The 19,453-nt window shown below is 41.3% G+C and overlaps 1 protein-coding gene across 2 annotated transcripts in view; it reads right to left on the bottom strand.

Moving 5' to 3' along the window:
• LIMS1 (LIM zinc finger domain containing 1) overlaps positions 1–18,028 on the bottom strand; it is a 146,464-nt gene extending 128,436 nt beyond the window's left edge. For both annotated transcript variants that reach the window (XM_072844340.1, XM_072844339.1), the window contains exon 1: positions 17,870–18,028. In XM_072844340.1, coding sequence (XP_072700441.1) covers positions 17,870–17,901 — 32 coding nt within the window. In that variant the 5' untranslated portion in view covers positions 17,902–18,028. The remainder of the gene's footprint in view (positions 1–17,869) is intronic.
• Positions 18,029–19,453: the final 1,425 nt, after the last annotated feature.

Raw genomic sequence — 19,453 nt, forward strand, 5'->3', positions numbered from 1 at the left:
GATTTCTGGCACAAAGCTCCTAAAACCCTTGTAGTTTTCTAAGTGATAAGAGCACTAAGAACATCTTTTGTTCTAATATTTGGTCTTTGACCCCCGTTTCTAACACATGGCTCCTAATTCCCTTGGAATTTCCTGGGTGACAGGAGTGTCTTTTGTTCTACTGAGATGACTCTAAGTAGGCTCCAGGATAACTCCTGGAGTGGAAGACCAAGGCATGATTAGAAGCTTGAAAATTTTACCCTACCCTTCATTCCATAGAGAGGAAAGAGACTAGAAATGGAGTAACCAATTATGCCTAGGCGCGGCCTGTATAAAAGAAAAAAATCCCAAAAGTACAGGGTTGGAAGAGCTTCCAATTTGGTGAACACATCACCAGCATGAGGGTGACACAGCCGAGTCCCGTAGAGGCAGAAGAGCTTGCATCTCTTCCAGACCTCACCCTATGTATCATTCATCTGACTGTTCATCTATACCCTTTATCATATCCTTTAGTAAACTGGTAAATGCAGTATTTCCCCAAGTTCTGTGAGCTGATCTAGCAAATAGACTCTGAGCAGAGGAGGTCCTGGGAACCTCTGATTGGTAGCCACAGCGGACAGAAATTGTGGACAGCTGCAACTTGCAATGGCACGTGAAGTGGAGGGAGAGCAGTCTTGTGTGACTGAGCCCTTACCCTGTGGGATCTGGCATGACCTCTAGGCACATAGTGTCAGAACTGAGTTAAGCTGCAGGACGTGTAGCTGGCATCACAGAGAGTTGCTTGGTGTGGGGAAATCCCACAGTCCTGGCATCAGAAATGCTGGGCATGTGGAAGTGGTGAGAGTGAAGGAGACACACAGGAGGAGAACTCAGCTTCTCCTAATCAAGCCTCAAAAACACTCCCAAGTGAAAGAAGCCAAATGTTAAAGATGATAAAATGTATATTTCAATTTAAATTAAATGTCCAGAAAAGGTAGATTTACACAGACAAAAAACAAGTCACTGTTTGCCTAGGCCTGGGAGCAAGAGAAAGAGGCATGAATGAGAGACCTTTTGGGGGTCACAGAAATGTTCTCAAACAGGATTGCAAGGATGGCTGCACAAGACTATAAATATATGAAGACTTCATATACCTACACAATGGGTGAATTTTATGGAACATAAACTATACTTCAATAAAGCTATTTTTAAAAAAGTTCTTTTTATTTTCTAGCCATTTTCTGCTTCATTGTAAAGTTGTAGTTTACCATGTTCTAATTTCACACACTCCTTTTTTATTAACTAGAAAAGTGATCATGATATAGGGATATTATGAAACTTTAATAACTATCCTTTAAATACCTACATAATTCCACTAAACTGGTATCCTCCGGCTTTTTAAGTGAATTCTCTATCAATATGTATGTATTTTCAAACTTTCCACTAGTATAAATACTGCTGCCAAAATCTTTTCATACATCAAATTCTCTGCACTTTTAGAATAACTTCCTTAGGTTTGATTTACAGGAGTAGAAGTTACAAATCTTTTCACACTTGACACATACTACCAAATTATTTTACTAATAAATTTAATCAATTATAGCTTCACACTAGCAACATATGACAAATATGTTTTTAACAAGCTCTGCTAATATTGTAGGCAATTGATATCTATTTTAATATATACTTCTTTGGTGAGTCACTAGTGTTGAACAATTTTTATATTTTTGTACATAAGTTATATTTTCTCTTTTGTTTCTCTTTTTAAAATATTTTCTCTATTCATCTTTTCGCTATGTATATACTACAGTCTGCATATCCTGATCAATACATTTTATTCTATAGTTTTTATTGCAAATGTTCCCCATCTGTTTTTAATTTACAGAAGTTTAATTTATTTTTATTCAAATATATCTTTTTATAATTCATTCCTAAAACTTCTTTAAAAAATACCTCTCAGGACGCCTGAGTGGCTCGTGGTTTAGCACCTGCTTTGGGCCCAGGGCATGATCCTGGAGTTGCGGGATGGAGTCCCACATTGGGCTCCTCTGCCTATGTCTCTGCTTCTCTCTGTGTCTCTCATGAATAAATAAATAAAATCTTAAAAAAAATATTTCTCACTCTAGGAATCTGATAAATATTTGTTTCTATTTTATTTCAGGTTTATCTGGCTTGATTTTATAAGTAACTATTAAATATCACCCTTTGGAATTTTTCTGATGTCATATAAAACTCTAAACATTTTTCCCCTAACTGCTGACAAATTATCTCACCATTTGTGGGACATAACGGAATAATCTGCTTCTTTTCCACTGCAAAACCTTGTTTATCACATTGCTCATATTATAAACTCTCTCTGGCCCACTGACTTATCTAATACTATCCCAGAGACACACTGTGTGACTTGTATCAACTGCTTAAACAGCTAACACAGCTAATGTCCTCTTCCTCACCACCTTTCTTCCTTCCAACACAACTAGCTTTTTGCTATCCCTTGCCTGTTTATTCCTTTTTTTTTTTTTTAAGATTTTATTTATTTATTCAGGAGAGACACAGATAGAGAGAGAGAGAGAGAGAGGCAGAGACAGAGGCAGAGGGAGAAGCAGGCTCCATGTAGGAAGCCCAATATGAGACTCCAGGATCATGCCCTGGGCTGAAAGGCAGCACTAAACTGCTGAGCCACGTGGGCTGCCCAACCGTTTATTCCTCTTAAGAAACTTCAGGATATTCCATCAATTTTACCAAAAGAGTTCCACCTAGGATTTTGATGAATAATGCTAAAGATATATGTTAATATAGAAAACTGAAGGAGTTCACAAGAAAAAATATTAATGTTTGATCTAAAAGATTTAACCCATTCACCTGGAGGCTTCACTGCTCCATAACGTAGCATCTTCCTATATCAAATAACTATTCCTGCACTAAGTCTAAGGAAGGAAAGCAACTTGTGCATAGTATTGCACAAATACTTGTACTTACACAGTATTACTACAATTATGAAAAGCTGAAGTAAAGCTTCAAGTGTAATTTAATGCCTCCTGGAAGGTATTAATTTATTAGCATTTACTCACATATTATTTTCTGCAATATTTAAATAAATATACTTCACTAACCAAATAAAATATACAGCATTGTTATTCATTCACTTGACAAGTATTTACTGAGTGACTATTATGTGCTATGCCTTGTTATATGAGCTTGGGATACACAGGCATCCCAAAAAGCATAAGTAGCTTTTTGTAAGGTAATGGTACATTCTTAGAACTTAAGCTCTTTATCAAAATATACCTAAAAAAACCAATCTCATATTTCAACTTTCATTACATTTGTTCAGCTAATCTCTAGCAATGCTTCATTTTGCTTCCTCCTGGAAAGCATGATTAACACTAACTGAGCATAAGAAAATTTCATCTCTAAAAAGTTCCCAAGCACTGTATCCTTGGAGTTCCCATCACCCTCTTAATCAGCCTCTGCAGGCTTCACATTCCAGAACCTATCACCACAACTTCCTTCATAGAAAGCACTCTAAATGACCAAATACATTAACAGAAAGATGTGGGTGTTTATTTTAAAAATCAAAAGGGCTCAAGCTCAGAAAACTCTTCTTTTTAAGTCTGGTCTCACGGTCCCAAACTGACCTTTGTGGGGAAAAAAAAGACCTCTGAAATTTTGAGGAATCACTGGAACTTTTATCTTTTTGTTAAATTCAAAACAGAGCTATGTATTAAAATTAAGCATCACTTTTTACACTTCACCAATGTCTTTTGTCATCATTAGTAACATTCCCAAAGGGAAAGCACCTGAAAGTCCTGGAAAACCCAGGTCTAAAATAAAGTACCAAAAGTAAAGTAGCTTTTGTACAATTGTATAATAGTACTCATGATTAAAACATTCTATTAGAAAGCATTAAGAAATTGCCTTAAGCAGATGTCTGCAGATGTTTCATGCTTTGTACAAATCTGGCAAATGCCCAAAAGACAAAAAAAAAAAAAAAATGCCCTGAGATGTGACTTAGCCAGCATTGAAAAAAAAAAAAAAAGAGAGAGAGAGAGAGAGAGAACACATTAGGTCTAGAAATGCCATGAAATTATTTCAGACATTAGCCTTCCATCCACTTCAAAGTTACAACATTGTAAATCTGGTTCATCTCATAAAACAAAGAGCCTATGTCCTATACATATACCTTCAAGATATTTTTAAACACAGTGTTTTCATCATTATTCTCAGTCTTGTAAATATATTCAACCACCTGAAATGGGCTTCCAGATGTCATGGGGCTAGTCACAAAGCTCTTACTTTCTTGGACTAATTTTAAAACACAAAACTAGTCTCTAGCCATGTTTACAAAGGATTCGTGACTATTATAAAAATATCACTACCCACACTCCTAAAACAAAAGGCTGCTCATTTGATGGATGAATTACTTCATTTCGAGTTTCTAAAGAGGACTACATCATATTCCCTAAAACATGCTTCGCTGTGACAATCTACATTGTTTTCCAAAGAAAGACCTATTCTGACAGCCATTCACTAGAACCCAAGGGAATCGGTCAATGTATTTTAATGTGGGCAATGACCAGAAACTGTGATATTCTGGACATCATTTTCCCACACGCTCTCTAAATGAGAAAATGTGAAAGTAGTGAATGAATATTTATTTGTTCTCAACTTTCCCATTAGAGACAGTGGCATTCAAGTCAAGTTTGAGGAATCTGGCTAAATTTTAACCTGTATTTATATGTGTTAGCTGGGTAGAGACCTAAGTCAAAATGCCAAAGGTCCCTTCTTCAATTACAGACTAGACTACACTCATGTCATTTTTATCTGACTACTTCTGTTTTCATCTGATTTATCTGACTGTTTCTGTCTCTGGAAGCCCAGGACCACAACCTGAACCACTACCTCAGAGGGCATCCATCCGGCCCTGGAGCCAGCAGCAGTGGGCAAGCTAACCTGTTCTGAAGATTCTCTCACTGCCACGCTCTGACGGTTTGAAAAAGACAGACATCCTCAGGCTCGCCAAATTCCACGTCTCCCCCAGTGTCCTTCAGTGACACGCAGGATGCTGGCAATTTCCAACAAGGTCCTGTCAGGCTGTCTACCACTCTGGACTACGACTGATCTACTTCCCAGCAACTTCAAGTTCATCCTCACAACCACTGGGAAGTACACCGGTTGTGTGATGAAGTCAGAGTCTAACTGCCACTTGTAATCCAAAGGGTGAGGAAGAAAGCTTTACTCAAAATGTGTGTGTATATATATTTTAAAGATTTTATTCATTTATTTGAGAGAGAGTGCAGGTGCACACATGTGTTTCTGACAGAGACTGAGAAATCTGAGATCTAAAGTGTTCTTTAAAAAAGATCTTTCAGCCATTCCCTTTGGAGACATGAGGGTCCAACCCAGAGAGTTTGGATTACCCAGATAACTGCTTCAATTTCCTATATCCCTCTGCTTTTGGTAAACAAGACAGGAAATGAACAGCACAGTAATTTAATTCAGGTGTCCTAGAAACATTTATTTTCCCTACCCTAATTGACTCTTCATTTTACTTAGAGAATTTTAGTGAAACTTAAGAATAGTTGCTGTCTGAGAAAACTATAGCAGTATAATAAGTCTATAGAAGTTCCAATGGGGAACAGGTGGAAAAATGATAACTATTGCCCATTTAGGTGAACATGTATTTTTAAAAATGTTTTAAGGTCATTGTAGATTCACATGCAGTTCTAAGAAATAATGCAAAGATATCTTGTGTACACTTTACCCAGTTTTTTCAAATGGTAACATCTTATAAAAATGTAGCACACTAACATCACAACCATGAAACTTCTATCACCATAAGGATCCCCATGTTGCCCTTTCGTATCCATACTCTACTCCTCTCCAAACTCTGTCCCCATCCCTATCTCCTCTTAACCACTGGCCACCACTAATATGTTTCCCATCTCTAGAATTCTGTCATTTAGAAAATGCTATATAAATTGAACCACATAGTATGTGATCTTTTGAAACTGGCTTTTTTATTTCATTAAGTATAATGGCCCCAAGGATCTCAAGATCCATTCAAATTGTCACAAAGATCAATAGCCTGGCATTCCTTTTTATTACTGAATAGTATATCATGAGACAAAGGAACTATACTTTGTTTAAACATCTACCCGCTGAAGGACATCTGGGCTGTTTCTAATATCTGAGTATTAAGAATAAAATTGTTTTCTGGGTGTTAAACCAATCTTGTATACCTGGGATAAATCCCATTTGGTCATGCTGTATAATTCTTTTTATACTTTTTTGGATTCAACCTAATATTTTTTTAAAGATTTTATTTATTTATTCATGACAGACACAGAGAGATAGAGGCAAAGACACAGGCAGAAGAAGCAGGCTCCACACAGGGAGCCCGATATGGGACTCGATCCCAGGACTCCAGGGTCATGCCCCAAGCTAAAGGCAGACCCTCAACCACTGAACCAACCAGGTGTCCCTCAAGCTAAAATTTTGTTGAGAATTTTGGCATCTATGTTCACAAGAGATACTGGTCTGAAGTTTCCTTTTCTTGTAATGTCTTTGTCTGTTTGGTGATAGGATAGTGCTAGCTTCATAGAATGTGTTAGGAGGTATTGCTTCTAGTTTTATCCCCTGAAATACTATAGAAAAAAAAATCTGGGCAGCCTGGGTGGCTCAGCAGTTTAGCGCTGCCTTCAGCCCAGGGTGTGATCCTGGAGACCCAGGATCAAATCCCACGTCCAGCTCCCTGCATGGAGCCTGTTTCTCCCTCTGCCTGTGTCTCTGCCTCTCTCTGTGTCTCTCATGAATAAATTAATAAAATCTTAAAAAAAAAAAATCTCCCTACACTATTTGCCAGAATTGGCCAGTGAACCCATATAAGCCTGGAGTTGTTTTGGAAGATTATTATTTATTGAGTCAATTTCTTTCAATAGATACAGACCTATTCAGATCATCTATTTTTTCTTGTGTGAGTTTTGGCAGATTGTGTCTTTCAAGGAATTGGTCCATTTCTAGTAAATTATCAAATGTGTGGGCATTGAGTCATTCACAATATTCCTTTATTATCATTTTAATTTCCATAGGATCTATAGTGATATCCCCTCTTTCATTTCTGGTATTAGTAATTTGTGTCCTCTCTTTTTTTCTTAGCCTGGATATATAGCCTTATCACTTTTTTTTTTTTTTTTAACTTTTCCAAGAACTAGCTTTTGATTTTTACTGATTTTCTCTATTCATTTCCTGTTCTCAATTTCACTGATTTCTGCTCTAATTCTTTCTTTTTTAAAAAAGATTTATTTATTTATTTTAGAGACAGAGAGTGACAGCATGAATGGGGGGAGAGGGAGAGAGAGAATCCAAAAGCAGGCTCCCTGCTCAGTGCAGAGCCCAACAGGGGCTCAATCCCAGGAACCTGAAATCGTGACCTGAGCCAAAACCAAGAGTTTGATATTTCTATAAAGGAAAGATGTCATTTTTTTTCCTCTGGCTACTTTCAAAGTTTTTTTGTATCTTTAGTTTTCAGAAGTGTAATCATGATGTCTTGGCTTGAATTTCTCTGGATTTATCCTGTTTGTGCAGCTTCTTGAGTTGGTACGTTTGCTTGTTAATCTGGAGAAATTCTCAGCCATTATTTCCTCTAGTATTTTTCTACCCCATCCTCTTTCCCTCTCCTTTCAGGATTCAAATGACACAAATATTGGCTCTTTTGTTATAGTTCCAAAAGTCCCTGAGACATTGTCTCCCTACCATCTATTTTCTCTGTTGTTCATTCACACTGGGTAATTTCTATTATTTTAATCTTCCAGTTCACTGATTCTTTCCTCAACCCCCTTTAGTCGAACCTATCCACTGTTGAGTCCTCCATTGAACTTTAACTTTCATGATTATATTTTTCAGCAGCAGAATTTCCATTTGAATCCTCTTTATATCTTATCTTCTATTTCCTTGCTGAGGCTTTCGACTTCATTTGTTTCAAGCATCTTTACAGTTGCTCACTGAAGCATTTTTATTATATGACTGCTTTAAAATTCTTTATCAGATAATTTTAACGTTTCCATCATCTTGGTGCTGAGATCTATTTTATTGTTTTTTTTTTTCTTCACTTTAAGAGGTTCTTGATATGACAAATGATTTCCTAATAAAACATGGATATTTTTATTATGTTACGAAACTGGTTTTCTCTGAAATCACTCTAACAAGGGAGCTCCCTCATTACTGCCAGATAGAGGTATAAGTATGGGTTCCTCACCTGGCCTCTGCTGACACACAAGACATACACTCCTCATTAATGGTGGGTGTGTTTGTACTGACACTGTGATAATGGCGGGGGTGGGGGGGGTGGGGGGGAGCAGACAGGCAGTAATTACCAGCTGGTGAGGATGAAAGTCCTGATTCCCTACTTGGCCTCTGCTGACCCCACCATGACAGGGATGCTGGAGTGTCAAGTTTCAGCCTGATGAGGATGCAAGTCTAGGCTCCCCACTTGGCCTTTGCTGGCATAAGGAGGGATGTGAACACACTTTTTCCTGGGTGTTTGGTTGGAGTAAAACATGTACTGTCTAAATGTTTTATGTCTTGTTAGACTGTCTCTCACCTGGTCCTTGGCTAGAGAAAGCATTCCTTGGTTGTGGTTTTTTGGTCTGCACCTGTTGGCATGTCCAGACTGCCAGATTCTTCAACTCTAAGATTAGAATATATAAGGTAAAAAGAAAACCATGCTGCTGGGACCTGATGAACAACAGAGACTAACAAATTTACCAACTTATCAAACATGCAAACCTTACTTAGATCTCAATTCAGAAAAACTATAAAATAAAATGGATGAACCCTCTACCCCACAAAAAAGGAAAAACCAAGTTCAGAAATAAATACTGTGGTATGGTTGGCAATAAGATGATGTAAAGAAAGAGTAGTAGGGAATAAAACTGGATAGGCTAGTTGGCATGCTAAGGTAAGAGAAAGTCTTGAAATCTCGGCAAAGAACTAGAGAGCTCTGACCTACTGAACAATGCAGTGAATGGAAGAGACACATGCCTCTGTGGGTACAGTGTGAATGCCAGCGCTGTCACTAATGCGTGACTTGGTGAGTTCTTTACCTCTTTAACTTAGTTCCCTCATCTGTAAAATGGGCATTAAACACACTACTTCATGGTGTGGCTGTGAAGGTAAGATCTGTTATGCAGATGTTTAATACCTTTAAAGGACCTTTTGTCAAGTAGGTAATTAATAAAGGCAGTTATCACTAAGAAAGCTTTCAAAGAGTGGCCTGGCAATGAGATGAAATAATCTAAACAAGGATGACTAAACAGCATTTAAATCTCTTCCTAATGTTCAGCGGGTGCTGGGTCTCTGCCACTAGTATACATTACACTGTTAAGTTAAACCAAATGTGAAAGCTATCTTGCCTTACTCAGTTTGGTGACTTTATTCAAACAATGTCACAGGCACTAAGCAGAATCAGCTCTGAACTTTTCAATTCACTAACAAATGAAGGAATAAAAGGAGAAATACAGTTCATTTAAATCTAGTTTGTTTTTCTTTGGACATTTAATGAATTTTGATTAAGACGTTCCCTTACTTTCAGAGATTACAATTTGGCCGAAAAGATTAGACATATACACAAACAACTATGACATAAAACAGAAGCTCATAACTACCAAAAAAAAAAAAAAAAAAAGTGAAAATGCTTTGGGAGAGCAGATACAAGCTCCAAATCCCTAACTCCCTAAGCACACAAGGAGGGCTCGATAAAGTTCCAGAAATGTGTTATTTCATGGGAGAAGTGGCAGTTCTGCCACAAGTGCCAAGAAGATACAGGAGAAGATGATTTTCTGGCCCAAAAGAACAGCATGAGCAAAGACACAGAAACAGGAAACACCAAAGGTTTTCAGAAAATGGCAAGTAGGTAAGAGTTTAACAGCAACACAGACAAAGGGAACTGTGTGTGACAAAGCTATCCAGACAGGCGGGGCCAGAGCACAAAGAGCCTTCAACTTTAGGCTCTAGGCTATGGACTTTATTTGATAGGCAGTAAGAAGTCCTGTTAACATTTTGAAAAATGGAGTAATGTGACTGAAGTGGTGCTTTAGGAAAATCTGGAGCCAACATGAATGGTAGTAGAGGCAAACAGATACCTAGATGATCTGGGACCCGTTTTATCTGCCTTTTTGGTCATTACAGTTGCACCTGCACTGTGCCCTGCACATTAAAAAATCTGTGTAGAGGCATCTGGCTAGCTTAGGAGGTGAAGCATCTACCTTAAGTTTGGGTTGTGATCCCAGATTCCTGGGATCAAGCCCGACATTGGGCTCCCTGCTCAGGGGGCAGCCTGCTTCTCTCTCTCCTCCGTGCTTATGCTCTCTCTCGCTGTCTCTGTCTCTCTCAAATAAATAAATAAAATCTTTTTTTTTACGATGAGAGACAGAGAAAGGCAGAGTACACAGGCAGAGGGAGAAGCAGGCTCCCTACCGGGAGACCAATATGGGACTTGATCCCAGATGAGGGAATCACACCCTGAGCCAAAGGCAGATGGTCAACTGCTGAGCCACCCAGGCGTCCCGATAAATAAAATCTTTGAAAAAAAATTTTACATTAAAAATCTGTGGAATCTACTGCATTGAGAAGGAGGGCAACAAGCTGTGGCAGAGGCAGCAATTACCCACCCTCTCTTCCATGCTATATTAGTAAAGCAGATTCCATATGGGATAGCAATGTGCCCAACTTTAAAATAAAAAACAAACACACAAAAACAAAACCAACAACTCCAACATTTGCCAATGAGAAATAATTTACAATCTGTTTAAGCAGGTGGTATATATTTCACTTAACTGATGCATCAGTAAAGAAGTCTGCCATAGGAAGGAATCTCTCAGACAGTGCCATGTGGGGGAAGTAGACAAGGGTGGTGGACAAGAAGCCCCAAGTCTCTGGGAATGAAGAAACACAATCACCATCATGTGTGCCTACGAATGCCATGTCCCCAAGAACACATTTCCCAGAAGGAATCCACTTGAAAGAGAGTGACATCCAGGACCTTTGTAATAGAACAATTCTAAGGCAACATTTAATAATTCATTCAGACATTTCTAGAACCAATATGTTAATGGGGCTCAGAAATATCAAAGTCTCAACCCTCAAGGCACTTACAATATAGATAGTAAGATAAAATATATATGTAACAAACTATAACAGTGCAATTTGAATGAAGTAACAGAACAAACTAGCATAGTACAGCAGAGAGGACGTCACACTACCTTCAAAGTTTGGGCTCTAGTCCTAACCCTACTATTAACTCACTCTGTGGCCTTGAATAGAGGTAAATAAAAATTACCTCTCTATGCAACTCCGGACTTACAAAATAAAGGAACTTCTTACTGGACTACTACAGTGGACCCACGAAAGTATTGAGTACACTAGTTTAGTAGATTTCAACTTTTTCACATATGAAGCCATTTTTTAAATGCTAGGAAAAATTCTTAATCTTCATGTTACTGTAACTATCTCTTCAGTATATGCTAACAGAGAGCGTATGCTACAAAAACCCTACCACAAATCCCATAACATCTTTAAAAGAACCTGTTCTTTATCAACATTTAAATGACAAACAGGAACACACACAGAATTTTGTCTTTCCCAGTGTTACTATTGTTATCTTACATTCACTTAAAAGATAACCAGGATGAAGGTGAAAAAGAAGAAAGGAATGAAAAAAAGAAATATGGATTCAAAGAAAATTCTAAGGTATGAACTCAGCAAAAATGTGGGTATAGAGAGTGAAGGAAAGGAAGAAATAACAAGTGACTGTATCAGTGCCATTCATAGTGAAGTAGAAGTTGTAAGCTCTGAAAAAAGAACCAGGATGACGGGAAAAATCTACACCAACAACTACAGTTACCATTAACTGAGCATCTACTATGTTTCTGGCGTAATGTCAGATTCTTTAAAAAATTTTACATGCACATGTGGTTAAAAAATATCAAAACAGTACAAAAAGGTATATAGTAAGAAAATTTCCCTCTCGTTCTAGATTCCTAAACTCCTTAGATTCCTAGACACCCTCTCCAGGGGCAACAATTATTAACAGTTTCATTTGTATTTTTCAGAAATGTTTACATTGGCCTTCATATTTACTTCTCACAACAACTCTCTGAGAAAGATGGTATTACTTTATAAATTAAGATGATTAGCCTTAAAGAGGTTGACCAGGTAAGGCCATAGAGACATGAAGGGACAGAGCTGGGATTAGAACATGGGCCCAACCATCCATGCACATACCCACTCTGCACTCAGGGATCTCCTATAGAATACTGGCATGGATATTCATAGGACTTCTTAATAACAAAAAACTGGCCCCAAAATGTCCAACCAAGGACTAGTTATATAAATCATATCACATGTGTATTGTGAACTACTATACAGCCATTAAACCTAAAGTTAAAAACTTATGGTAGGTCTAGATATGCCTCAAAGGAAAACCTGTAAGACAGCTTATTAAGTTAAAAAAATAATTACCAAAAAAAAAAATAATAATTGCCAGAAATATAAGTAAACATTGTTCAATCACCTGGAGGTTCAGTTTGGGATGATGAGAAAGTTCTGGAGATGGAGAGTGGCAATGGCTGCACAGCAATGTGAATGCACTTAATGCCACTGAATGCACACTGAAAAATGATTAAGATGGTACATTTTGCTGTGTGTATTTTACCGCAATTTTTTAAAATCCTAAAAAAAATCAATTGTAGAACAGGACTATGATTCCATATTTGTACAGAGACTGTGCATGCATATAAACATTTTAAATCCTTTGTCTCACTTGATCACACCTGTCCCTCAGACATCCTGATAAGACTCTAGACTTCAAGTGTCTCCCACCTCCAACACATCTCTCAGTGTTCAAACTCAATTTCTAGCACTCTTATTCCTACCCCACACAGAACACACTATCCGGAGCCTGATTTATCTGTAACTTCCCAACCCCTAAGTTATATGTCCCTGTGGATTCATCAAATTCCAAAATATGCTCCAACATGAAAAAAAAAAAATGCTGGAAAATGTTTCTTCCTCTCCTGCCAGTGAGCTTCAATGTGGAAATGTCTGATGAGATCAAATAAGAGAAAAGATGATATTGGTATGAGGGGGATAAAAGCATCATGGGGGCAGAATGCATAGTGTGTGGCAGCAGGGAGAGCAGCCTTTGCTTCTCAAGTATTTTAAAATCGAAGTTTTTGGAAGACAACATGAACAACAGTTCAGCAGGTAATGTAGATGATATTCCTGTGGGTGGGAAACCACAACTTAAGGCATAATTACAAGAAATGTAAAATCGACAAATGGCCTGAGATGTTTGCCTTCTATTTAAGTGCAACCCTAACTAAGAACATGACCTACACCGGGGTGTATTTAAATGATTATCTGAAGAACAAACACAACACTATTAAAAATAGAGACTCTCAGAGCAAAGCTTTGCTCTCCCATTACAGGATCTGCTTAGCTGTTGGGAGTTTCTCTGACCCAGGGGAGCGGCAGAAAGGCCCTCTCTAGGAAGAAAGGAAAGTTCAAGTGCTGTACTCACATCTGGCAAGAGAAAAGATGGTTCAAGGGGCCACCACAGAGGAAAGGGATGGGAACGATAATACATGGAATTTAAAAACCAAAAACGAACAAACAAAACAGAAGCAGACTCATAAACACAGAGAACAAACTGGTGGTGGAGGACAGGGAGCAAGGGCAAAAGAGGTGAAGGAGATTTAGGGGTGCAAACTTCCACTTCGAAAATAAGTTAGTCAAAGGGATGAAAAGCACAAGACAGCAGGACGCCTGGGTGGCTCAGCGGTTGAGCATGTGCCTTTGGCTCTGGGTGTGATTCTGGAGTCCCAGGATCGAGTACCACATAGAGCTCCTTGCATGGACCCTGCTTCTCTCTCTGCCTGTGTCTCTGCCTCTCTCTCTCTCTCTCTGTCTCTCATGAATAAATAAATAAATAAATAAATAAATAAATAAATAAATAAATAAATAAATAAAATACTAAAAAAAATGAAGACTGCAGTCCTAACAGATTGTTTTCTCTAAGCTTACAGGGCATGGAACCACCAGAACTGAAGGTTATCTTTCCACCACCTAATTTTCATTAGTTTCTTAAAAATGAAGAGCCCAACGTCCTCACCCATACAAACAGGCATAGATCACTGAAGTTTCAGGAAGACACTGCCATGACATTTTCCCTTTTCATAACAACACTGCCTATCTAGTCAGGAAAATCCCTAAGGGCAGAAAACTGCTTTTTCCAATGTGGTTCTTCAAGTCTTAGTAAATCCCAGTAAAACTCCCCCAAACTAGAAAGCACGCAGAACAAAAAGCCTTTAGTATATATTTTAAGAGAAATCTTTCTATATATTCTTTTAAAAATATACCAAATATCCACTTCCCTCATCATTTAGGATTATGTCATAAACAGTGGTTCTCCAAATGTGGTCTCAAAACTCTGGACGAAATAGGGGTGGTGGGGGTGCCTCCAAGACTTTTACAGAGGTTTGGGAGATCAAACTCTTTTGATAACAACACTAAGAAGTTCCAGAAAAGTTGCTGTAAGCCTTTTCCACTGTAGTGACATTTTGCAGTGATTAACAAAAAGCAAAGATGGGTATAACTGCTGGCAGCTTGGTGGTGGGACTGAATTCTTCACTTCCATGGACCTGCAGGAAAAGAATGCTAACTTCTCTTTCAAACATCTTTGATGAAAATGGTACAGCCACTTTAGAACAGTTAATCAGTTTCTTAGAAAGTGAAACATGAAATTACCATACAACTCAGAAATTGCACGCTTGGACATTTATCCAAAGGAAAGGAAAACTTGTATCTACATAAAAATCTGCCCACCAACATTCATAGTAGCTTTATTATTAATAGCCCAAACCTGGAAACAGCCCAAATGTCCTTCAACTGGCAAACAGACTATCCCATACTCATAGCATAGAGTACTACTCAGCTACGACAAGGAACTACAATATGTACAACTCAGATACATGTCCAGGGAATTAAGCTGCATTTTTAAAAAGGCAGTCCCAAAAGGTTACATATGTATGATTCTACTTATATAAATTTCGAAATGACAAAATTTTGGAAGTGTTGAACAGATGAGTGGTTTCCAGGCTTTAAGAGGGAGGAAGAAAACGTGGAGGTGGGTGTGGTATAACATGGCAACATGAGGGATCCTTGTGGTGCTGGAATTCACCATTCTATATTTTGACTGTGGTGATAATACATGCACTAACTACTTGTGATAAAATTACACAGAAATACACACACACAGATGACAACAAGTAAAATTGGAAAATGTGAGTAAGACTGATGGATTTTATTACTACCGGCAACATGGTTTGTGATATTACACTACAAAATATCATTGGGGGAAGCTGGGTAAAGGATACACTGGATCTCTCTGAATTATTTCTTATAACTGCAGGTGAATCTATCAAAAATTTCAATTAAAGAATGCATAGTCATGTTCATAGCAGAATTATTCACAGTAGCTTACAGTAGCTTAAACACAGAAGCAACCCAAGTAACCATCAAAGGATGAATAGATTAAAAAAAAAAAAATGGGGCAGCCCCAATGGCCCAGCGGTTTAGCACCGCCTTCAGCCCGGGGTGTGATCCTGGAGAGCTGGGATCGAGTCCCATGTCGGGCTCCCTGCATGGAGCCTGTTTCTCCCTCTGCCTATGTCTCTGCCTCTCTCTCTCTCTCCATGTCTGTCATAAATAAATAAATAAAATATTTTAAAAAAAGATGACTGGTATATACATACAATGGAATATTATTCAGCTCTAAAAAGGAAATTCTGACATGCTACTACATGAACTTTGAGTACATTGTGCTAAGTGAATGCAATAAGACAATCACAAAGAGACAAGTACTGTGTGATTGATTCCATTTATGTGAGGTACCTGGAACAGTCAAAATCAGAGACAGAATACAGAATAGGAATTACCCAGTGGCTGGCAGGGAGGGAGGAACAGAAAGTCGTTGTTTAATGGGTATAGAGTTTTGGTTTTGCAAGGCAAAAAGAATTTCAGAGATGGATGGATGGTGAAAATTATCATCCAACAGCATTAAGGTGCTTAATACCAAAAAAAAAAAAAAAAAAAAGGAGGAGGGATAAAGGACAGACACTAGATCTGGGAGGTGTTCAAGGGTCTTAAAAGGAACAGTTTATATACTCTATACTGTGCATCCACTATATCATTATTCTTAATATCATATATATTTTTAATTTTCTATCGACTTAATATTCAATACATTTTTCAAAAACTGAAAAAGCAGCCTTGAAGTGGTACAAATTATTAATGTTATTAAATCTTGACCGCTGAGCTTCTTGCTACTTGTGATGAAAAGGGAGTCCTGCTGCATACCAAAGTAAGATAGCTGTCTGCAGGAAAAGCACGCATCCCTGAGCGCTGAGGTGAACCAAATGCTTTCTTCATGGTATACCATTTTACTTATTAATGATAAACTATCATTTTTAGGCTTTTTTTTTTAAGATTTTATTTATTCATTTATAGAGACAGAGAGAGAGAGGCAGGCTCCACGCAGGGAGCACGACGTGGGACTCGATCCGGGGTCTCCAGGATCACGCCCTGGGCTGCAGGCGGCACTAAAGCGCTGAGCCACCGGGGCTGCCCTCATTTTTAGACTTTTGTTTTGCAGGCATTTCTTGAAACTCAAATGAGTCCCTCAGTTTGCGGGGAAGCAATTGACAGTAGTTTCCTGCCAATAACACAAATCAAACTTTCAAGTGAAATTCAGAATGGTAGAAAATTTGTTCCCACTGCCTCTAGTTTGAGAGGTTCTCAATACCTAACACGTTTCTAATGCAATCAGTGGTAATGTCAACAAATATTATCTAGCAGTATTGTGTAATGAAATGTGTCAGCATTTGGAAGATCTGCCTAAGTCTACGAACGATATTTTCCAAATGACAAACATATGACGTTACAGTGGGTAACGAGCCCATTCAAACTGCAGGATAGAGCAAAGAATTTCGATCTAGTTACAGTGTGAAAAGTTCACTACCTGATAAAGCTTCAGATTCCAAATCCAAACGAATCTCTAAGAAACTACCATTTACCCAGTTTGGGTGTATCCACAATTATCTGCAAAAGCTTTTAAAAACACTCCCCCCATCCCCAACGAGGTATTTGTGTAAGATCAGATTTTCTTCACAGTTTAGCCAAAACACACGGCCAACAGAGTGCAGAGCATTTAGGAAATTCTGGTTGTTCTTCTACTATGCCAGACATTTAAAAGATTTGCAAAATGTAAAGGAACACCACTCGTCGCACTACTTTTTGTTTAGGAAACTACTACTTTCATAAAAATGTATTATGTCTGCTAACAACACATCATGGATTCGCTGTTTCTTTACTGAATAAGATACGTTAAATGTCCGGGTTTTCACTTGTGATCCAGTAAGTACCTACAGGCGTCAGCATCAGAAGCAGAAAGTTCTTTATTTTCCAGAGTGCTGAGACGAGCCGTTGAGAGCGGCTGGGGTGTGCACAGCGACCCCAGGTCCGCAGACACGTGCGGAGGGGCGCCCAGGGGTCGCGGCCGCCCCCAGCCCCCAGCCCCCAGCCCCCAGCCCCCAGCCCCCGCGGGACCTCTGACCGCCGCCCCCCCGCCCCCCGCCCCAGACCGGCCGGAGCGCCCCGGGGGAGCGCGGGAGCCGGGCGGCGCGGCCAGGCCTGCAGACGCCGCCGCGGTGCGCGAGGGGCTGGGGCGGCGCGCGGGGACGCAGGCCGCCCGCCCGCCCAGCGCGGAGCCGGGGCCGCGGGGAGGCCGGCAGTCGGTCCGCCGCCGACGTGGCGGGGCCGCGCGCAGCGCAGTCCGGCGGGGCCCGGCCCTTACCTGTTGGTCATTCCTGCCGCCACGCCCAGCATCTCCGCAGGCGGCCGTCGTCCCTCCGCACGCCGGCTGCCGGGCCGCTCCGACCGCCGCCTCCTCCCTCGCGCTGCGGCCGGCGGCGGGCTGGCGGGCGGGCGGGCCGCTAGCAGGAAGGGGAGGCGGGCGCGGGGCGGGGAGGCCGCCACCGCCTCCAGCCCTCCGCCCGCAAATGGCCGGGCGCGCCGCGCGGGGGCGCACGCGGGACAGGGCGACGCGGGGGGGCGCGGGGGGGCCGCCAAAGCGGGAACCCGGCCTAGGCCCCGCCCCGGCCCCGCCCCGGCCTAGGCCCCGCCCACGTCCGGCCCGGTTCCCCGGGCATCGCCTCACCTCCGACCGGTCCTCGGCCCCGCCCCCGGCCCCGCCCAGTCCCCGTCTGGCCCCGCCCCCTCTGGGTCCCCTCTCCAGGCACGCGCCGGACACCGTAGGGGGCGGGGCCGCGGGCGGGGGCGGGGCCGCGGGCGGGGGCGGGGCCGGAGCGGGAGGTCTCGCGGGAAGCCGGCGCTCCGGGCGGGCGTGCGCCCACGGGGCTGTGCCTCGGCTCTGGGAGGCGGCGTCGGCCGCGGGGTCAGGAGGCGGGCGGGTGTTTCCTTCTCGGAGACTCCGCTGGTTTTGGTCGGCCGACGGGCTGCAGAGCTGTCCCCGGTGTCTGGGTGGGCGGGCCTGGGTGTCCCCCTGGGACGGTGGGGCCGGCGCGTGCACTCGGGGGGTCCCGGTCTGCGCGGCCGCCGCCGGCCCCGAGCGGCCTGCGGGGCGGAGGGTTTCGCGGGCTGGCGGATGGGGCTGTGCGGCGGCCCGCACCCCAGCCTCCTCCCCGTACCGCGTCTCGTTCTCTTTGCCCGTCATCTCCAGCCGACCCCGAGGTCGGCCAGGGACTGGGCATACGCATAAAGAGCTCAGAGCCCCGGGCTGCGTAGCCAGGCTTACTCTCCCTGGCACCCGGTGCTCAGCGGTTGAGCATCTGCCTTGCGCTCAGGGCGTGGCCCCGGGTCCTGGGATCCAGTCCTGTGTGAGGCCCCACAGGGAGCCCGCTTCTCCCTCTGCCCGTGTCTCTGCCTCTCTCGTCTCTCATGAATAGATAAAGTCTTTTTAAAAAATAGCTAACAAGTATATGAAACGATACTTTATACTACTCACCATTTAGGAAATGCAAATCAGAACCACAGTAAGGTACCACCTCACCCCCATTAGGATGGCTACCCTCAGCAAGTATGGGTGGGAATATGCCGAAGTTAGCAACCTGTGTGTGCACTGTTGCTGGGAATATAAGATGGTGTGGCCACTGTGGAAAACAGTATGATAGTTTATCAAAAGATTGAAAATAGAAGTATTATATGATCCAGCAATCCCACTTCTGGGTATATATACCCAGAGAATTTAAGAGAATTTAAAGCAGGATCACAATGTTCATACCATTACCCACAAGAGTCAAAAGGTGGAAACAACCCAGATAGCCATTGAAGGGTGAATGGATAAACAAAATGGGCATATACACACAATGAAGTATTAGTTGTAAAAAGTAAGAAAATTCTGACACATGATACAACATGA

This window comes from Canis lupus, chromosome 11, assembly GCF_048164855.1.
Source record: "Canis lupus baileyi chromosome 11, mCanLup2.hap1, whole genome shotgun sequence".
NCBI classification, from domain to species: Eukaryota; Metazoa; Chordata; class Mammalia; order Carnivora; family Canidae; genus Canis; species Canis lupus.